Source organism: Schistocerca gregaria, chromosome 4 (genome assembly GCF_023897955.1).
Source record: "Schistocerca gregaria isolate iqSchGreg1 chromosome 4, iqSchGreg1.2, whole genome shotgun sequence".
NCBI classification, from domain to species: domain Eukaryota; kingdom Metazoa; phylum Arthropoda; class Insecta; order Orthoptera; family Acrididae; genus Schistocerca; species Schistocerca gregaria.
In genome coordinates this window covers 768,093,125-768,114,870 of record NC_064923.1, presented here as the reverse complement: position 1 = coordinate 768,114,870, position 21,746 = coordinate 768,093,125, and the positions used below count along the sequence as shown (strand labels likewise).

Here is a 21,746-nt window from a genome sequence, read left to right as displayed (position 1 = left end):
CCACTACTGTGTGTTCTAGCGGTAGTGGACACCAAAAGATCCTGAGGGAGATCCCAGCAGAGGTGACGAAAGGTCCAACATTTTAGAAGAAACATGACGTGGCCTAATAACCCAGAAGATTTAACTTCAGCTTCAACAAGTGTAAACTTCGGCGAATGCTTTAATTTACGAGGAAGCGCTGAAAAATAGTTTCCCAAAACGATCTTCCCCACAATTGCCGCGAAGAACAACTGTAAACCGCGTTTTACTCTCATTAATCGCATCCGAAGCTAACTAAATATGAGTTGTAACAGAATGACTGGAACCATCAGCAAAATACTACATTGTGGCAGTCATTGTTCGGGTGTTCGGGTTCTCAGAGTGCTTCCTCTGCATGGTTCTTTGTTTGGCGCGCAAACCGGTGGCACAGACCAAACCTGGTTCTCAGTGTTTTCGAAGCACTACGTGAGTAAATAAATAAAAAAGGAAAAAGTAGGATTAGCGCACTCAAAAAGTTCCGTATAAACTTAATCACGTATGTCGACAGTTAATCTGTTCCTCGGATCGAGAATCGCCACCATTTCTGCGCGTTATCGACACTGACACTTGCGAGATATCAGTCCCATGGATTCCAAGTTTTTCGAGATTGTTTTAATTTCAGTACTAAAGATGAGATGTAAAGTCACGCAGGTGGCAGGCGGCCATTATTATAATAATCATTAGTTCTACATTCAGGCTAAATGGGTCGCAATGGTAAAAGTCAAAACATCAGGTGACGAATAATTTTATTACTCATATGATGCGTTTCGGAATTTATCCATCATCAGACATACAGGAGCGATTGATGCTCGTAGATATGGCGTTCCAAACTGTGTGTGAAACGAACCTTCGCATACTAGTCTGTCGCTGGATAAATTTCGGAACCCGTCATGTGAGCAATACAGTTCTTCCCCGTCTGATGTTTGACTTCCACCAGTGCGAGCCACTCAGCCTGAATGCAGAACTACTGACTGTTTTAATTTCGAGTCGGATGACAAATGATAAAACAAACATCTTTTTCGTGTGATACAGCTCCAAATTAACAATTTCCGGATTTTTTTCCCTTACATGTACTGTGAAAGCTTACTTTTTGCCAAATTTCATCATTGTTGATCAACGGGAAATACCCTATAGGTTTTGATGCGCGACCATCAAAATATGTGATCTAAATGGCAGTATTTTTTCTTTGCATTGACTTATAAGCTTACATTTACTACACCGCCAAGTGTATATGACCTTGTGGATGTCATCGGAAGTTCACTGAGGCTTTTTGCAGATGATGCTGTGGTATATCGAGAGGTTGTAACAATGGAAAATTGTACTGAAATGCAGGAGGATCTGAAGCGAATTAACGCTTGGTGCACGGAATGGCAATTGAATCCCAATGCAGACAAGTGTAATGTGCTGCGAATACATAGAAAGATAGTTCCCTTATCATTTAGCTACAATATAGCAGGTCAGCAACTGGAAGCAGTTAATTCCATAAATTATCTGGGAGTACGCATTAGGAGTGATTTAAAATGAAATGATCATATAAAATTAATCGTCGGTAAAGCAGATACCAAACTGAGATTCATTGGAAGAATCCTAAGGAAACGCAATCCAAAAACAAAGGAAGTACGTTACAGTACGCTTGTTCGCCCACTGCTTGAATACTGCTCAGCAGTGTGGGATCCGTACCACATAGGGTTGATAGAAGAGATAGAGAAGATCCATCGGAGAGCAGCGCGCTTCGTTACAGGATCATTTAGTAATCGCGAAAGCGTTACTGAGATGATGGATAAACTCCAGTAGAAGACTGCAGGAGAGACGCTCAGTAGCTCGGTACCCGTTTTTGTTGGAAGTTGCGAGAACATACCTTCACCGAGGAGTCAAGCAGTATATTGCTCCTTCCTACGTATATCTCGCGAAGAGACCGTGAGGATAAAATCAGAGAGATTAGAGCCCACACAGACTCATACCGACGATCCTTCTTTCCACGAACAATACGAGACTGGAATAGAAGGGAGAACCGATAGGTCCGCAGCTCGTGGTCGTGCGGTAGCGTTCTCATTTCCTGCGCCGTGGTTCCCGGGTTCGATTCACGGCGGGGTCAGAGATTTTCTCTGCCTCGTGATGACTGGTTGTTGTGTGATGTCCTTAGGTTAGTTAGGTTTAAGTAGTTCTAAGTTCTAGGGGACTGATGACCATAGATGTTCAGTCCCATAGTGATCAGAGCCATTTGAACCTTTTTTTTTTTTTTTTAAGAACCGATAGAGGTACTCAAGGTACCCTCCGACACACACCGTCAGGTGGATTGCGGAATATGAATGTAGATGTAGATGAAGATATAGACCTTAGTATGTGACACGAATTTCAACTTGGTACGTCTACCCTTCTTTTAACTTGGTACGTCTACCCTTCTTAACAGACGGACGAAAAACCAGAGACTCACATAAGAAATGATAATTTTTTTTTCATGTGATATAATTACAAACGTACATTGCTTATACTGTTAAACCTTTCTTTTCGCCAAATGTCATGAGTCTAGGCTTACGGGAAGTGGCCTATAGGCTTCGATGAGCGAGACTAAGGCATGAAAACCTAAAAAAAGCCGAAACTGTAATGTAGTGTTGTTTAATTGAATAATACAAGAACTATAGTGTATAAGTAATTGTAACAATTTGTGAGATGTAATTAGGAAGAAAAAAGAAAACAGGAACAGCAGAACATTAACAAATTATCGCGTGTTTATATTGTGCTTAGGCAACATCCAAATTGAGTGAACGACGATATATTGATAATTTTTGATTGTTGATTACACCTCTTGTATATGGCTGATGATCACGAAGCAAGCACTTTCTCAGATGAAAATTCTGTATTCTCTCAGGAAGTTGCGCAATTCTAACACGGAGCGTTGTTTGCAAGTTCGTCAGAGGTTCCTGTTTTATTCGTAAAATCGTAGGTAGCTACGTGAATGGCTTAAATACATGTTCGGTGAAATCCCATTGAAGGTGCCTTCTAATTTTTTTTTTTTTTTTTTTTTTTAGCAAGAGCTTACTCAAAATGTTTTCGTCACCAACGTAGGTGGTAGTGTGGACCAAAAAAAGGAAAAACTGTCCAGTAAATATCAGCTCTAAAATGCATACCTGAGGAGTTATGAGCACTTGCCCATATTCGCTACTATGAGACATACAGTATCTCTTCTACTGAACAAGTGCCCATAGGTCTTAAGTATTTTATGGGCCATAATGTAGGTGCCACAATACTTTATAAATGTTGTGCTAAGCATGAAAAAAGAAATAAATGGAGAAGTTTTTCATTAATTAAATAATAATCCTCTAAAGTTAGAAGAAATACCAGTTAAAATATTATTTTAAATTATTTAGTTTCCATCAGTATATCGCCAGTTAAAAGTGAAGTCGACAATTTTGATCCATTTTGTAACTTCCAGCCGCAGATGAAGGGTGGTAATCCACGAAAATGATTCGGTAAAATAATTACAATAAATTAAAGAGATAAAATACAAACAACTGTTGTCAATACTTACAATGAAGCTGCACCGTCCCCACCCAAGCTTCGTAATTTTACGTTATTTTAGAGATGTACTTGCGTCCTCGGTGTTCCTACACCAAGCCTAATATCTGTGTGGTGTAAGAAAAGATATTCGAACTTCGATTGCCGTTAATCGTTGAGAGCAGATGTTCCTGAATAGTCGTGCGTCAGGTTAACGAGTGGTCTCTTGCACTGCGGCTGGAGTACTTGGCGCAACAACTACACTGGCCAGCGGTTTGCCCTTGAAGCGCTCTTGTGTGCCTCCGACGTCGCGCCGGCAGTGAAGTGCGCTGAGAAATCGCGATTTGCTCATCGTATGCGCGACCGCCACTCATATAGTCAGAACTGGAAGTGGCCACTGCACTGCTACGAAGAACGCTCAGCTGTAGCGCTAACAAATGAGCGGAACCTTTTCAACATATTAGCTACCTGCAGTGCAGTAGTTCATCAGAACCTGTCGCTATTTGTTTTTTATTAAACAGTAAGTCACGTAACAAACAACTGTTAAGTTACATATTGAAATATTTTCATTTCTTCCATTATTCTATGCTTATCTTTTCGAAATCAATGAAACTTCACTCGTTTTCCAAATTCTTTAAAATATTCACGTTTTTTAAAATCAGTGTATCACTATTTCATTTATTGCAACTCTATAAAATTAAGAATGGAAAACTGGTAGATGCCTTCCTCTGGGAAGATCAGTTTCGATTCCGGATAAATGAAGGAACACACGATGCAACAGTGATCCTACAATTTATCTTAGAATGTAGGTTAAGGAAAGTCAAACCTCCGTTTATAGCACTTGTCGACTTAGAGAAAGATTTTGAGAATGTTGACTGGAATACTCTCTTTGAAACTCTGAAGGCAGCAGAGGTAAAATACAGGGAGCGAAAGGCTACTTATAACTTGTACAGTAACCAGACGGCTGCAATAAAAGTCGAGGGGTATGAAAGGGAAGCAGTGATTGAGAAGGGAGTGAGACCGGGTTGTAGTCCATCCTCGATGTTATTCAATATCTACGTTGACCCTGCAGTGAAAGGTACCAAAGAAAACTTTGGAAAATGAATTAAGGTTTATGGAGAAGGGATAAAACTTTGAGGTTTGGCAATGACATTGTAATCCTGTCACAGACAGCGAAGAACATGGAGGAGCAGTTGCACGTAATGGACAGTGTCTTGAAATGAAGATATAAGATGAACATCAACAAAAGCAAAAACAAAAGGACAATGGAACGTAATCGAATTAAATCAGGCGATGTTGACGGTATTAGATTAGAAAACGAGGATCTAAATGTATCAGACGAGTTTTGCTATTTAGGCAGCAAAATAACTGATGATGGCCGAAGTAGAGAGGATATAATATGAAAACTGACACTGACAAGAAAAGCGTTTCTTTAGAAGACAGAACTTTTAACATCGGATATAGATTTAAGTGTTAGCAAGTCGTTTGTGAAAGTAATTGCATGGAGTGTAATCATGTATGGCAGTGAAATATGGTCGATAAACAGTATAGACAAAAATAGTGGGAAGTTTTGAAATGTGTTGCTACAGAAGAGTACTCAAGATTACGTGGGCAGACCACATAAGTAACGACGTGGTACTGAGTAGAATTGGGGAAAAAAGATACTTGTGGCACAACCTGACTAGAAGAAGGGGTTTGTTGATAGGACACATTCTGAGACATCAACGGATCACCTATTTAGTATTGGTGGGAAGTCTGGGAGATACGAATCGTAGACGGAGACCAAGAGACGAATACACTAAGCAGATTTAGAAGTTGCAGTAGTTATTCGCAGATGAAGAGCCTTGCACAGTGTAGAGTAGTATAATCTTCAGAGGAAGACCATAACACAGCTGAGTTTTCTTCGCGAATACTTCTTTTTCACGTTTGGTTTTTCAAGTAACAGGAGTGCTGTTTTCACTTGTCGATGTCTATTGTATTGTGCCTGTACTTGTCTGAAAGTTTGTTTTACACATAAGGTGCACATCCTTCAGTTATTTTCACAGTTCGATTTGCATGGGAATTACTGCGCCATTATAGAAGTAGAGAAAGGGACAAAGAAATAAAGCAGAAGAAAAGTAATACAGTACCAACCTGACTATAGCAGATGTTGCAAGCGACCAGTATTCATCTCTTGGCACTTTGGGCCATAGCCAGGAAGTTGCTGAAGGAGGATCGAAGCTGGACTGCCGGACTTGATGTAGTCTCATCCGAAAACTTTTTATGCAGTTCTTGAATACAGCGTTGTTGCGAACACCTTAGACTTGACGGCTCTCCACACAAAGAAACCATACAGTAACAGATCAGGTGACCTGGGTGGCCAGCTAGAACCGCGGCCAGAATGGCCTCTGCTAACAACCCCTGTAGGCTTGAAGATTGTGTAAATGTTCTCCAAGACTCAGCTGGCTCTATTGGCTGTTGCTCCATCCTGTTGGAAGTCGCTGTAGATCTTTTCCGCCTCAGTTGATGCTATAGAAGACCTTTTACTATCTTAGTGTTTCTTACCACGCTTCAAAACTAATTTATTTGCTGGCTCGCCTCAACAGCGACAGTGAACAGCTGAAAAGTTGCGTCACAACGACGTCACACACTGTGCGTAGAGGCGCCGCACTGCGGCCGAAAAAGGAATGCAAGAATGGCTACGGGCAGTAAGTAGCTCGAGCGACACTGGTTGCGCAACTGCCAACTCCGTGTTTGTAAACAAACGAAGTAACGCAAGGTATTTCTGGCACGGTGAGTCAACTTCACGCTTGTATCTCGGTGCCAGCTTCTGGGGACCCGTGACCTTGACCGCTGCAGTGTAGGGAGGGTTGGAGTGTAACTACGAAGTAATCGCTTCAAACCACGGTTGGATTGAGCGCAAGACGAACAAACGTATTTGGCTCCGTCTGAGATTTCTCATAGCAAAATTATTAAATTCGTAAGTGGTAGTTTCCGTTGTATTCTTAGAACGCCGAAGAAGCCCTCTTCCATACTCTGTATTTACGCCCTAATTATCGGTGCATTCTTTCATTGTCAATATGTTGTAACTCCAAACAAGAGAATGCAGTCTGCTTGCATTAAAAAAAAAAAGTAACTACTTGTGCTGGTGAATTAGTTGGCAACTGATTTTAGGCTTCGATCGCTCTTCTTATACTGCGGCAACTTTAATCAAATTGGATAAAATCAGTCGCAGTAAATTTCCTGCGCTCTGCCCAAAAATGCCTTTATGAGGTCTGACACGAAACAAGACGAACGCTTAGTCCATCCTCCATATCTTCGAGGAAGGACTTCTTTGAATCCACAAACGTCTGCATTCGATCTCTCGGTTGCTCAAAACATTTGTGCGTGTTGTTCTCGGTGAGGCTTCGGAGGCGCGTAATCGGTTTTGTTTTCCGGCGAGGCATGATGCGGTAATAACGAAGGAATATTTCTTTTTAGACTTCTAGTTTCGTGTTGGCAATGGACAAGAAGTTCAGTGCTCCTGTTTCCCTAATACTACGACGGCACGCAGCTTCGCTGCTATAGTGCATGATTGGCACCCACGAAGTTTGGAGGAGGTGTTTCGAAGATACTGTAGCAGCGCACGGGACATACGACAGTTTTGTGTGACAAAATCTCTTAATATTGGCTGGATGAAAATGAATGTCTTGGTTAGTTGTCAAACCAGACCAATAATGGAGAAGTGCCAAGCCAGGCGCGCGTAACATTTTCCATTGAGGAGTTGAGTGGAGTCCGTGACTGCTGTAATTGCGCCAGTCGGTGAAACTGAACTGTTACCCCTCACTTCTGCAGGCGACGTTTCGTTTTCCCTCTTCCTGCATTTGCGACATTCTCTGGTTTCAGCTGCGTTCGCAGCTGGTAGTACAGCGTGATTCAGCGTTATTTCATCCTTTGCGTAGAACTAAGACATAGTATTGGTAATTTGTTTTAGTTTGTTTGAGTCGAATTTACATAGTGCAGTCAGTTCCATAAGAAAGTGCACGTCCTTTCTGTATGAAATAAAAGACACTACTGTAAATATATGTTTACATAAAAATACTTGTTATTACTAATTGCACAATTACCTAATAGTGAAATCATTCACCACCATTATCGATTAAATCTTAGCTCCTTTTTGACACGGTTTTCACGAGATTTTATGACAGCTGCTTCAAAGTATGTACTGGCTTTCCTTTAAGCTTTATCTTAATAAACGACCAAACATTTCCTATCGGATTTGCATCCGGAGACATTGCAGACCGCTCCATCGTGGACACCCCATTGTCTTGTTTCCACGCTGTACAGAAATGGCTGCGATGTTTCGGATCATTATCCTCTTGAAGCACCCCCTTTTCCTCGCTCGAACAAAATAGCGTCTTAACGGACCTCAGGAGGCATTTTTCATAAATATTGCACGTTTTCTCAGCTTTTAAATATTTTGCACTCATTTTAAACTGCAGCATTCAACTTTCACACTGTTTATCTATCCACTGTGCCGAAGCGCGTTGATTACACATTGGAGACCACTACCAGATAACTCACTGCGGAGGTTACATTTAAAATTATGGCGTACACTTTCTTGTGGAACTAACTGTAATTCTTAGTTATAATAAACACTTCCATTTCCGTATGATCTACTAAATCTCACGAGATACCAGTTATGTAAGAGAGAACAAACAATGGAACAAATAAAATTGTCAGGTTAGGACTTGTCACACAGTTGATTTTACTGATGTGTAATGTGCTATTTATTTGCTAAAAAAGAGGTTCAGCTTATACTCTCAAATTATGACTGATGAATCAGCATTTCAGAATATCTGAATGTAAAACGGGAGAATATTACGAAGAATATGGAACTAAAATTGACACGACTTTCAACTGGTTTCTATTGAATACTGACAAATAACAGGAATCTTATGTCATTGCTTGCAGCATGCGAATTTAGACTGTCTGATGATACCGCTGGCTGCTCGAAACTGTCATCCAAAGTTTGAAACTCTTTGCGATTAGTTGTGAGTAAATAAAAATAAAACTAGTTGTCTCCGGATTTTTAGAATGTCTTTAACAATTTGTATGTGATATGATGTTAACCAGTACTTTAGCAGGATAATAAAAACACTCGTGGTTGGCCAAAAGTGAAAGTTGCTCCCGCTACTAATGAAAAAACTTTCAGCGGAAACATAAACACGAAAAATTGTATTTGACGTACAGTAATCTCTATGTAAACATACTTCCCTGTCATAAGGGGGAAACCGGATGTCCGATAGTTGACAGACTGTTGAGAGCACCTCATTTGTGTGCAAAGTTTTATCATCCTTCTCAGATTACGACAGTGCGTTGTTACACAATTCAAATTTTTCGGTTTGTAACGTGAAAAGATCATCTAAATAAAAAAAAATTAGGATGGAATGTTATATATGATTCTTAGTCGTCAGTCTGTATCATAAATACTAGGGGTGTTCAATAAGCCCTGCAACACATTTTTTTGAAAGCAGATTGGTTTTATTCAGAATTCCAAAACACCATATTGCTTCCCACTCTTTTGGCTACAAAGTACTGTTTCTGAACATAATCTCCGTTCATTGCGACAGCCCTACACCCGCTTACTGGCAGGGCGTGTGTGCCCGCCAGGTACTACTCTAAAGATCGACCTGGGAGCCAACGTCTTGCTGCCTCAACTACATCCCCCTCATCCACGCACTGCTTCCCGATGAGTGTATGTTTGGTTGTGCCAAACAGATGGAAGTCGCAAGGTGCGAGATCCGGCCTATAGGATGGAAGAGGGAGGACAGTACAGTGAAGCTTTTGTGGCGCCTTCTCGGGCGCGCAGACTTGCGTGACGCATTGCGTTGTTAGTTTGCATTTCTGTGGTGTCGATCACCTTGAATGAGAGTGTCCGCACGTTCCAACGTAGCAACAGCCTCACGGGAGATCGAACAGCTTTGCGTGACCTCGTTGCGATGATGGCAGACGCCTCGCCCAACGACTCACCGTGCTCTTGTTCTCCTCAAGGTCTCCGTAGACATTCTATCTATGATACACTGGTTTTCCGCTAAGAGAAACTCAAAGACAGCTTTCTGCCTGGAACACACCTCCGTTACAGACGCCATTTTGGAGTCTATGTAGAGCGCCGCCACTAGTGGTAACTTCATGAAGCTATAGGGGCTGAAGCGGGAATGTTCCACAATAAATTCCTCATTTTTCCAAACGAAATTTGGCAAGGAAAACAAACATGTTGCATTATTTATTGAATGTCCCACCCACGTTTTTGGTTTGCGCCTTAGTCCAAGGAAGTGTCATTTGTGGTAAGATAATGTGACGAAATCTTATTTTTCATTGATATATTTTTACCATATGGTTGGCTTAACGTTTCCTATAAACTAAAGACCAGACAGTAGCACATAAACATAAAATAATTAAGAAGGAAAAGGTTGAGGACATTTCAGGTGAAATAAGGAGAAAACAGGCACAAAACTAGCCTGTATTATAAAACGAACAAGAAAGAAACATGAAGTGTTAAAGAAGTTGAATTTCTTGTGTCTGTTGTAGTAACTATATAGAAGCTGACAAATAGAGTCCGGAAAACTACAGCTTCCACGCTTGCCTGCGCTGAGTCCCTGGACGCACGTGCAGAATAAATTGGAAATTCGTCGATCTGTTGGTGCTACTCAGTCATCCATTCTCCTGCACTCACTGAAAGTGTCCCAAGTGGTTATTCGTAGAGTAAAAAAAAATTAATTTATAAACTAGCTGGGGATTTCTGGTCAGATGCTGGCAGTATGAAGCTGCTGGATTATGTATAATGGTGAACGCCTTCACCTCGCAGTTGCCGATTACGATAACAGCCAAAATTTAGGAAAGCTGCTTACCTTGCGCCTTCTGTATCTTTCTCAGCTATCCATTCTACTGTTCGATTTAGTCGTACAATGTGAAGCTGCTTTGTGGTAGCACTATGTGTTCGAGTCACCGCGAAGAAAAATGTAGCAGCCCTGACGTTTAGTAAATTGGGGCAGTGTTCCTGGGTTTCTCAATATATTTGCTGCAACAGAAGCGCGTCTTCACAACTACCTCATCCTCTCACGTAGCGCAGTGTGCAAAGACACATACTATTCAAGGGTTCATTGGCAAACTATATGTGACAATCTTTTAAACGTGTAATACGAGACACCGTGAAATAATTCTATCGAATGCGCCGCTCTTCTCATAAATTAAAATATTTATCCAAAACCGACTGGCTTAATGAATGTTCCTTCCTTGATTTGTCGCGCATTTTTTATAAAGCCAACACGGCTGAGCGATAAAACGGATCTGGGGAACTGAAAACCCGGGCAACCAACGACCATCAAGACAAGTACACTACTGGCCATTAAAATTGCTACACCACGAAGATGCTGTGACATGCAAATGATTACCTTTTCAGAGCATTCACAAAAGGTTGGCGCCGCTAGCGACACCTACAACGTGCTGACATGAGGAAAGTTTCCAACCGATTTCTCATACACAAACAGCAGTTGAACGGCGTTGCCTGGTGAAACGTTGTTGTGATGCCTCGTGTAAGGAGGAGAAATGCGTACCATCACGTTTCCGACTGTGATAAAGGTCGGATTGTAGCCTATCGCGATTGCGGTTTATCGTATCGCGACATTGCTGCTCGCGTTGGTCGAGATCCAATGACTGTTAGCAGAATATGGAATCGGTGGATTCAGGAGGGTAATACGGAACGCTGTGCTGGATCCCAACGGCCTCGTATCACTAGCAGTCGAGATGAGAGGCATCTTATTCGCATGGCTGTAATGGATCGTGCAGCCACGTCTCGATCCCTCAGTCAACAGATGAGGACGTCTGCGAGACGACAACCATCTGCACGACGTTTGCAGCAGCGTAGACTATCAGCTCGGAGACCACGGCTGCGGTTACCTTTGACGCTGCATCACAGACAGGAGCGCCTGCGATGGTGTACTCAACGACGAACCTGGGTGCACGAATGGCAAAACGTCATTTTTTTCGGATGAATCCAGGTTCTGTTTACGGCATCATGATGGTTGCATCCGTGTTTGGCGACATCGCGGTGAACGCACATCGGAAGCGAGTATTCGTCATCGCCGTACTGGCGTATCACCCGACGTGGTGGTATGGAGTGCCATTGGTGCAGTGACGGCACATTGTGCAGTGGTGGCACATTGAAGAGTGGACGTTACATTTGAGATGTGTTGCGACCCGTGGGTCTACCCTTAATTCGATCCCTGCGAAACGCTACATTTACAGGTCCTGTACGGGACTTTCTGGATACAGAAAATGTTCGACTGCTACCCTGGCCAGCACATTCTCCAGATCTCTCACCAATTGAAAACGTCTGGTCAATGGTGAATGAGCAACTGGCTCGTCACAATACGCCAGTTACTACTCTTGATGAACTGTGGTATCGTGTCGCAGCTGCGTGGGCAGCTGTATCTGTACACGCCATCGAAGCTCTGTTTGACTCAATGCCCAGGCATATCAAGGCCGTTATTACGGCCAGAGGTGGTTGTTCTGTGTGCTAATTTCTAAGGATATATGCACTCAAATTGCGTGAAAATGTAATCACATGTCAATTGTAGTATAATATATTTGTCCCATGAACACCCGTTTATAATCTGCATTTCTTCTTGGTGTAGCAATTTTAATGGGCAGTAGTGTATATCCATGAGAGTTGTGCACCTGGGAGACTACGTTATTGGTGGGGCTCCGCTTAATAGCACGAATACTGTACCTAGATGGCAGAGGGTCACAAGCACTTCGGCGATGTTTTGCACGTCTTGACAGTGGACACAAATGACTACATGCAGAAGCAAGTGGCGACCCACCAGCGTAGTCGCAGAGATTTTTTTTTGCACAACAACGTGATCCCATACCGTGACGGCTACGGACAACACAGACATATAAGTGACTGTAGGCTTTCCCGGCTTATACTGCTGATGAAAGTTTCTCTGGTCTCCCATGTGGTAGCGTTGACATATCGCGACGTTTCGGGGAGTATCTTCTGGCGAAGATGGGTAGTATGACACTTCCCGAAACGTCTCGATATATCAACGCTACCACTCGAGACGTAGGAAACTTTCACCAACACATATACATTCATGTGAGGGTATTGGAGGAACTCACTTGAGTTTAAGACACCCGTTTCATGTTGGATGCCCTAGGTAACCGAGGAATGGTGTACATATTCGCGCCTCAAGCTTTAGGGGTCCCGCCAAAGTGTAAATCTGCCTAGCGCACTGGTTCAGTGACACGACGAGAGGCAGAGAAGCGGTGCCGGTGGCCGGCCTTGAGCGAGAGCAGGTGGAGCGGGTTCAGCGACTGCTGTCTGCCGCGGAGTCGCTTCAGATTCTGGTTACAAGAATACACTTGGCGGAACCCGATGAGCGAGTGGCTGAGTCAGGTTCTTTGCTGAGGCCGGAGCTCTACGTCCAGGTGCGTCGTTGGCCGTGACGGGGCTCACCGCGCAGGTGTGCGCTGTTCCTCCAGGGCGAGCGGTGACGCTCAACACTGCAGCCTTCCGCCCGGTAGACCGGTGATCGTTCCACAGTATTTGGATATATCTGACAGCGCAAGCGAACTGCGCCCTGATGAGCGAATGTCCAGTCAAAAGGGGCTTCTAACATTGCTAGAGATCTATTTTTCTATTTCATTCCTGTACTTATTTTCAGATTCCAGCTTCACTTTTCTTATAATAGAGATATAATACTGACACATTCTTCTTAGGTAGGCCACGTTGCAAGAAGAAATAGTACCAGCGCCACGTGTATTTCGAATACCATGCAACGAATACTTAATTAGCAAAGGAAAGCTGCAGTTAAAGAATGTGATGTGACAGGTAGAATAGCGAGGATGTCATATGAGACAATAGCAACGCGGCTGACTGCACTCATCGCAAGCAAACCAGGGACCGTAATTCGCATTTATTACGATCGAAGAGAAATGATATAGAATACTTATGAGTGTTTCGCGACACTTAAGTAGAAAAATAATAAAGATTTATGCAACATAAATGAACTATTATTTATTTACTATAAGCGTAGCTTTTCAAAAATGAAGTTTTTTTCAGTTGTGGTTCTTGTTTTGCATTAACAGACTAAGGTCATTCAGCAAATTTGCAGGTAGCAACATCCTTGGAATGATATGTTCATTACTTTATTCCGTGAAACAGTTCGTAACTTATTCACCAACAGAATATTCATACTTAAAGTAGATTCCGATCATTGTTGTTGTTGTGCAGTCCAGAGACTGGTCTGATGCAGCTCTCCATGCTACTCTATCCTGTGCAAGGTTCTTCATCTCTCAGTACCTAATGCAACCTACATCTTTCTGAATCTGTTTAGTATTTAGTTTACCCTCTAGGCTGCACTCCAATACTAAATTCGTGATCCCTTGATGCTTCAGAATACGATCTACTAACCGATCCCTTATTCTAGTCAAGTTGGGCCACAAACTCCTCTTCTCTCCAATTCTGTTGAATACCTCCTCATTAGCTATGTGATCTATCCATCTAATCTTCAGCATTCTTCTGTAGCACCACATTTCTAAAGCTTCTGTTCTCTTCTTGCCTAAACTATTTATCGTCCATGTTTCACTTCCATACATGGCTACGCTCCATACAAATACTTTCAGGAACGACTTCCTGACACTTAAATCAATACTCGATGTTAACAAATTTCTCTCCTTCAGAAACGCTTTCCGTGCCATTGCCAGTCTACATTTCATATCCTCTCTACTTCGACCATCATCAGTTATTTTTCTCCCCAAATAGCAAAACTCATTTACTACTTTAAGCGTCTCATTTCCTAACATAATTCCCGCAGTATCATCCGATTTAATTCGGCTACATTCCATTATCCCCGTTTTGCTTTTGTTGATGTTCATCTTATATCCTCCTTTCAAGACAATACTTACAAATGCCTTAACATGTGGGGAATTCATCGATTAGGCACGGTAATAAATGTGCCTTAATGGCTGAATTGTCGATTATTGTACCACAACGAAGAATAGAAACAATTATGAAACGTGTTCACAGGTGAGCCAGACACATTTCTGAACTACTTTTAAAAAGTGTGCTAATATTGCGTAAGACTATCTTTTCCACACTTCCTTTCATTGCTTTTCTTCGTCGTCAACTGTGACATTGTCGTGTCATTAGAGATAAGCTACTTACATATGTGGTATGCAGTGCCAGCAGAAGTTGTTTCAGAGGATAAACCTGGATCTGCATATGGAGCCACTACTTGGCCTTTCATGGTTACGCTTAGTTTATTAAATATTTTTTATTGTCTAGTTCAGGCACAGCGGGCTGTTGCAGTAATGACCTTGTGTTAGCGACAGAGACTTTTCAGCCGAATAGTAGGCGAGCCAGCAGTGGGGGACAGTGAGCTCCAGTCGGGAGTAACTCGGAGGGGATTCCCATTACCACCACAAGCGCTGGCGGTGGGGGACAGGGAGTCCCAGCCAGGAGTGTGTCCCAGGGGATCCCCATACCAGACGAGCTCGCAGTGGGGGACAGGGAGTCCCAGCCAGGAGTGTGTGGGAGGGGATCCCCATACCAGACGAGCTCGCAGTGGGGGACAGGGAGTCCCAGCCAGGAGTGTGTGGGAGGGGATCCCCATACCAGACGAGCTCGCAGTGGGGGACAGGGAGTCCCAGCCAGGAGTGTGTCGCAGGGGATCCCTATACCAGACGAGCTCACAGTGGGGGACAGGGAGTCCCAGCCAGGAGTGTGTGGGAGGGGATCCCCATACCAGACGAGCTCACAGTGGGGGACAGGGAGTCCCAGCCAGGCGTGTGTGGCCGGGGATCCCCATACCAGACGAGCTCACAGTGGGGGACAGGGAGTCCCAGCCAGGAGTGTGTGGGAGGGGATCCCCATACCAGACGAGCTCGCAGTGGAGGACAGGGAGTCCCAGTTGGTTGTATCTGGAACAGTTCTGGCATTTACCTTATAGCCAAAGGAAGCCTCCTGAAGACGTTGGTCAGAACTGTTGGATGGGAAGTATTTTTGTCTTAATTCTGGGACAATGTGTCTCACAGAAGTACACGAAAGTCTAATGAAAGTGATAGTAAAGTTGTTTATGTGCATACCGAATGTTGAGAGATCCAGTGGCGCAATCAGTTAGCTCACAGTACTTCTAAACTGTGTGGTGGGAAAAATACTAAACTGTGGGTGCACATAGTGAATGAATGACCTATGTAAGTCAGAGAACCAACAGAATGCCGGCCACTTTTCAAAGAGAATTTCAGTGATAAGCATGGTCTAGCCAACTCGTGTTACTTGTTAGACTATGCTGCCCACTGTAAGCCTAGGGCCCGTTGACCTCAGCAGTTTGGTCCCATAGGAACTTACCAAAAATTTCCAAATTTTTTCCGACTCGATGCCTTCCTGTCCCAAAACATCATCTTCCTCTGAAGAAGGACGTGTGTGCCATCTGTAGCTATCGAAATACAACAGAATTTTGGCATTTTATGTACTTGTTGGGAATGTCACGCCGTGACTCTGAATCAACAGGGTATTCTCCTAAGTGGGTGTGTGATGACAGCAAGACCATTGCATCTAAGACGGTCTGCTAACAAACAGTCGACCACCTGGGAAGCTTCCCACGAAACAAGCATTTCAGTCACCTTCTCTTTTACACTAACGGAACTCTCAAACTGCAGATCACATTCCTGAAGTGAAAACTACCAAGTGTTTGTTATTACGAATCCATACATGTTATAGAAATATATATATATATGTTCCACATCTCGTTCTGAACCATTGGATTGATTTCAACCTTGGTACACATATCGCCTACTGCGTGGAAAGAATCGCTGTGGGGGTAAGAACCACTTACCAATTAACGGGGTGGGGGTGAGAGTGAAAAATAAGGGAACCCTACAATGCGTGCGTAAGCTCAGGCTTTATTTATCCAGAAACTGAGAGTAAGAGCACTTAGTGACATGCAGAAAAGTTTATACATAATCTGAAATTTGAGATTATTACTAAGTGTATTCGAGACAGATTTTACAGACCGTATTCACATATACTACTGAATGTACCTGCAAAATTATCTAATTGTACTACACATAGTTCACGAAATATAAAGTCATGAACACGGAGATGCGTGAAAAACTACCTTATCTTGCACGACGCTCAAATTTATTACTTCTTTCCAGCCGACTGTACGCAACAGATTTTGCAGGTGGTATTCACATATTCCGGTAAGTGTACTTACAAAATTTTATCATTATACAACATATAGTTCAGAAGATAAGTCGTCGTAAACTTTGAACTGCATGAAAACTAATGTGCAGGATGAGATTTGCTAGAAATACACGTGAACTATGTGTATAAACATCTGCGAAATATATATATATATATATATATATATATATATATATATATATATATATATATATATATGAAATGTACGTATGCAGCAAATTCCACGAGGAAAAAGCTCCCCCTAAAATGTGGATCGATTTGAACGTAGCCTGCTGGCCTCACTACTTACTGTCTGGAAAGAAATGCAGCAGGGATAGCAACCAGCAAGCTGCTGTTGGGGTCGTAAAATGAAAAGAGAATGGAGAAGGAGAAATCGGACGGACAGAGAGGGTGAAGGAGGAGATGGGCAGTGGGAGGTGGCAGGGGAAAACCGACAGAATGGGAAGAGGAGGAGTAGGAGGATGGATAGAGAAAAGAAAGAGGATGAAATGAACTAAGGGGAGGGAGGAGGAGAAAGACAGGAGGAGGAAGAAATGGACAGAGAATCGGAAGAGGGTAAGATGAACAGGGAGGGGAGGAGGAAATGGAGAGAGAAAGGGTGAAGAGGAGATGGAAGAGACAGGGCGGAACAGGAGATGAACAGAAAGATTGGGAGGAGGAGATGGACTTAGAGAGGGTGAGGAGGAGATAGAGGAAGAGACTGAGTTAGAGGAAGGGAGGAGTAGATGGAAAGGGGGGCAGGAGCAGATTAGGAGAGGGGGGGAGGACGAAGTGGATAGAGAGGTCAGCGGGAGGAGGTGGAAAGCAGGACATGGACTGGCAAGAGTCGAATAAAAACTTACCTGCACAACGCCAGGTATTCTGCTGGTGGTGAAACAAATAACAGGCAACACAAAATGCACAGGCACCATAAACCCAATAGCGTTTAATAATTTCACGTTCTAACTATTTAGTTGCCACGTCAGAATGATAGCGTGAAATGAATGTTGATAGCCATGTATTTCAGAGTAAAATATAAGCAAGTGTCATTAACTGCCACACCGATCTACGTAGCCTGTATCAGCCCACTCGACGCGGAGATAGCCAGTTCTAAACCTGACGACGGAAAAAAATTTTCACCGCCCCTATTTGAACGCAAGGGCAAGAGAGGTGGTGACCTTGTGCCAACTTTGTGGATTACATCCTGAGTATTACTGCATTATTTGGTAGAGTGAGAACTGAGTGTGACACTGTTGATGATGGTGTGCTCATCGGAAGATTTCTGTTTGAGCTGTTCAAGAAAAGCAGATATTGTGTCCGCACAGGAATTTGCTTTCGCCCTTCTCTCTCACCTTCGCACCAGCAGCACGAACTTGAAACCAGAACTTCATAGGAACTCATGAGTCACCCATCTCCTCCAGATTGTGTCAAGACAACGAGCGAGGTCGCGATGCGCTGGACTCGCATCCGGAAGGCCTTGGTTCGGATCCCAGTCCGGATTTCCAGATTCAGATTTTTGTGGCTCCCTAAATCATTTGCAGTAAATCCCGGGACGTTTTTTGAAAACAATACAGGTTTCCGAGCCTGTGCATCAGCTTTAATCATGTTGTCATCGACCGGATATGCAACCATAATCTGCCTTCATTTCCGCACATAAAGGCGCTATTGTACGAGACGAAATAAAATATTTCCATTGCCTCACAGCGGGCAATGACCAACAACTTTAACTTTTTGTTGTGTAAGACAGTAGAAACATGAGGCGAATGAGTCAGTACATGGCCGAATTCGCACCAACTCTCTGGAATTGTAGCCATATCATCCACTAAACTACGATTAACTCGTAAATGCATACTTCCGCTTTCCCAAATTAATTGGGTATGTGAAACTTCCTGGTAGATTAAAACTGTGTGCTGGACCGAGACTCGAACTTGAGGCCTTTGCCTTTCGCGGGCAAGTGTTCTACCAACTGAGCTACCCAATCACGAGTCACGCCCCGTCCTCACAGCTTTTCTTCCAATACCTCAGCTCCTACCTTCCAAACTTTACAGAAGCTCTCCTGCGAACCTTGCAGAACTAGCATTCCTGAAAGAAAGGATATGGCTCAGTCACAACCTGGGGGATTGAGTATGTATTTATAACTATGGATGATGAGAACTGGACGCTGTGTGAAAACGTTTCACCTAATGACGGAATATCATCTGAAAGCTTTGAAAGGAAGACATAATGGAGTGGCTCTCTTCTTTGGCGAAGGAAAAGAGAGGAAAGAAGCAGTTTCGGAGAACCAGGATAAATGTTTGGCTTCTGGCTTAAATAAAAGCCGACTGTTGTGTTCTGAGGAGGAGAGAGGGGATATTGCACAAGCGGACTCACTTCACGATATAGCTGCGAAATTTATTTCCCAATTGAAAATATACTTATCTGTTTAACGTATGTGTATGTTTTAAAGCTGGAAATGTCACGCATGAGGATGTAGCAGTCATTTTCATAAACAGACGTGGGTGAAAAATCCTAGATATCATTTTTTATGATTCGTCTTTTTCAGCGACTTATTTGCTTTCGGAGATAGTAATGACAATGTAATGAGTTATTTGTTTTATAACTGATGATAGTTACTCTGATCTGAAAAAACTACTTCTGTGCACTTATTTTCCGGGTAGAGCCTGCGTTCTACATTAAGTGTGTGGTTCTTTTACAGTGCTTCAAGATCTGGGAAGGACGGCGTACCGCATGTGGGGATCCATATTCCGCATCTGGGCACCGTTCTTCATGCCCATCATCGTCATCATCGAACCGGAACACGTTGAGGTAATCGCTGCGCTCAGACAGTTGTCCAATAAGGCTACCAGTTCCGTAGCAGTCTTTGTGTGAAGTCGTGTCTTACATTCTGTCATATGGTATCGTGACTTTGATTTTAATAACACACCTAACGACAGTACACAGCATACTGGTTATCTTTCAGCACCAGTAACTTCAATGACCGGATGAACATATGAGTAAAAAGTATGTTCACTTCATTTTTGTTAATACGAGGCGTGTTTTTTAAGTAAGTACCGTTTTAAAACTAAAAAAAGACGTGCTAAGATATCTCAATAATTCTATTTTTACATGAAAGCTTGTGCCTTAATCTACTTTTCTACATAATTTCCGTCAATATTGAGGCACTTGTCATAACGTTGTACCAGTTTTTAATACCCTCCTCTTAGAAGTCTGCCGCCTGACTTGTTAACCACTGCATCACCACTGTTTTTACTTCGTCATCGTCTTGAGTACGCTGAACGCCCAGGTGTTTCTTCAAGTGCAGGAACACATGGTTGTCACTGGGCGCGAGATCGGCGCTATACGGAGGATGATCTGGAGTTTCCCATCGAAAAGATGTGATGAGATCTTTGGTCTGATTCGCCACATACGGACGGGCATTGTCTTGCAGCAAAACGATGCCCTTGCTCAACTTCCATGGACTGTTGCTTTGATTCTGGTGTGACGTAGGCCTCCCATGTTTCATCGCCCGAAACAATTTGGCTTAAGAAATCATCACCGTCGTTGTGGTAAGGCTCAAGGAAAGTCAATGCACTGTCTAAACGTTTGGTTCTGTGCACATCCGTCAACATTTTCGGTAGTGCGCACAATTTTCGGTAATTCAAGTGCTCGGTCACAATGTCGTACAATACACTACGAGAAACATTAGTAAAGCCATCCCGCAAGAAGGAAATCGTAAAGCGTCTGTTTTCTCTCGCCTTATTGTCCACTTCCTGCACCAAACTTTCATTAACGATCGAAGGACGCACAGTCCTTTGTTTATCATGCACATTTGCGTGGCCATCTTTAAATGCTCTCACCCACTTTCTTACCATTCCATCACTCATAATGTTTTCTCCGTAAACTGCACAGATCTCACGCCGAATATCGATCGCTTTTAGGTCTTTAGCACTAAGAAATCTTATAACAGCCCGTACTTCACAGTCGGCGGAACACAACGTAAACAAGGAAGAATCAGACTGTAATGGCGTCAGTGCGTAGAGTAAGGTACAAGCTTTCATGTAAAAATAAAATTATTGAGACATCTTAACATGCATTTTTCAAATTTCAAAACAGTACTTACTTGAAAGCCTCGTAGTTATGAACAACATAAAAATTCCAAGTAGTCGGATTCTAAATATGTATCAACTAACATCCTTAAGAGGAATATTTACTTGCAAAGCAGATATGTCATTCACTCAGTCCTGAATTCATGCCTTAACACTTTTCAACGCTAATTATTGAGAAAGACTTGTGTAGAATGCCAATGATAAGCGCAGTAAGTTCTTGATGAGTTATCGCTTGCATTTGGCTGAATGTCGGGAGTTTTTTGCTATTCAGATGTCCGTTGCGAGCACTGCAATTCGTGTGTCTTCTTTTGTGTTGGTCCAATAGTTGTGTCGCAAACTACTCTAAGACTGATGTCGATGTTCTGTTCGGTCACACGTCATTGTGGTTGTTGTGGTCTTCAGTCCTGAGACTGGTTTGATGCAGCTCTCCATACTACTCTATCCTGTGGAAGCTTCTTCATCTCCCAGTACCTACTGCAGCCTACATCATTCTGAATCTCCTTAGCATATTCATCTCTTGGTCTCCCTCTACGATTTTTACCCTCCACGCTGCCCTCCAACACTAATTTGGTGATACCTTTATGCCTGAGAACATGTCGTACCAAGTCGAGTTGAGCCACAAACGTCTCTTCTCCTCAATCCTATTCAATACCTCCTTAAGTATCGTCAATTTAATTTACCGTAATACACTGCATTAATAATATTTGCTCCAATTGTTGTGTAGCTATCCGAGAAAACAGCTTTCTAGGCACCCTACATTAGACGAGTGGGCAGGATACGACAAAAACAGCCCCGCCTTCTTTTATTCTGGCGGGCACGCCTTTCGCGACATCTGGTGGTCATTTCCGCAATACGTGGTAACCTGCTGGCACTTATGATCAGATAGTGCACATCACGTAATTTGTCTAGCGTTTTGCACGTCGCTAAGGGTGAACGAATTA

General features: G+C 42.9%; 1 protein-coding gene across 1 annotated transcript in view; it reads left to right on the top strand.

Moving 5' to 3' along the window:
- LOC126266822 (probable cytochrome P450 4aa1) overlaps nt 1-21,746 on the top strand; it is a 221,698-nt gene that overhangs the window by 101,229 nt on the left and 98,723 nt on the right. The window contains exon 3 of the mRNA XM_049971373.1: nt 19,416-19,525. Within this exon, the coding sequence (XP_049827330.1) occupies nt 19,416-19,525 (110 nt within the window). The remainder of the gene's footprint in view (nt 1-19,415; nt 19,526-21,746) is intronic.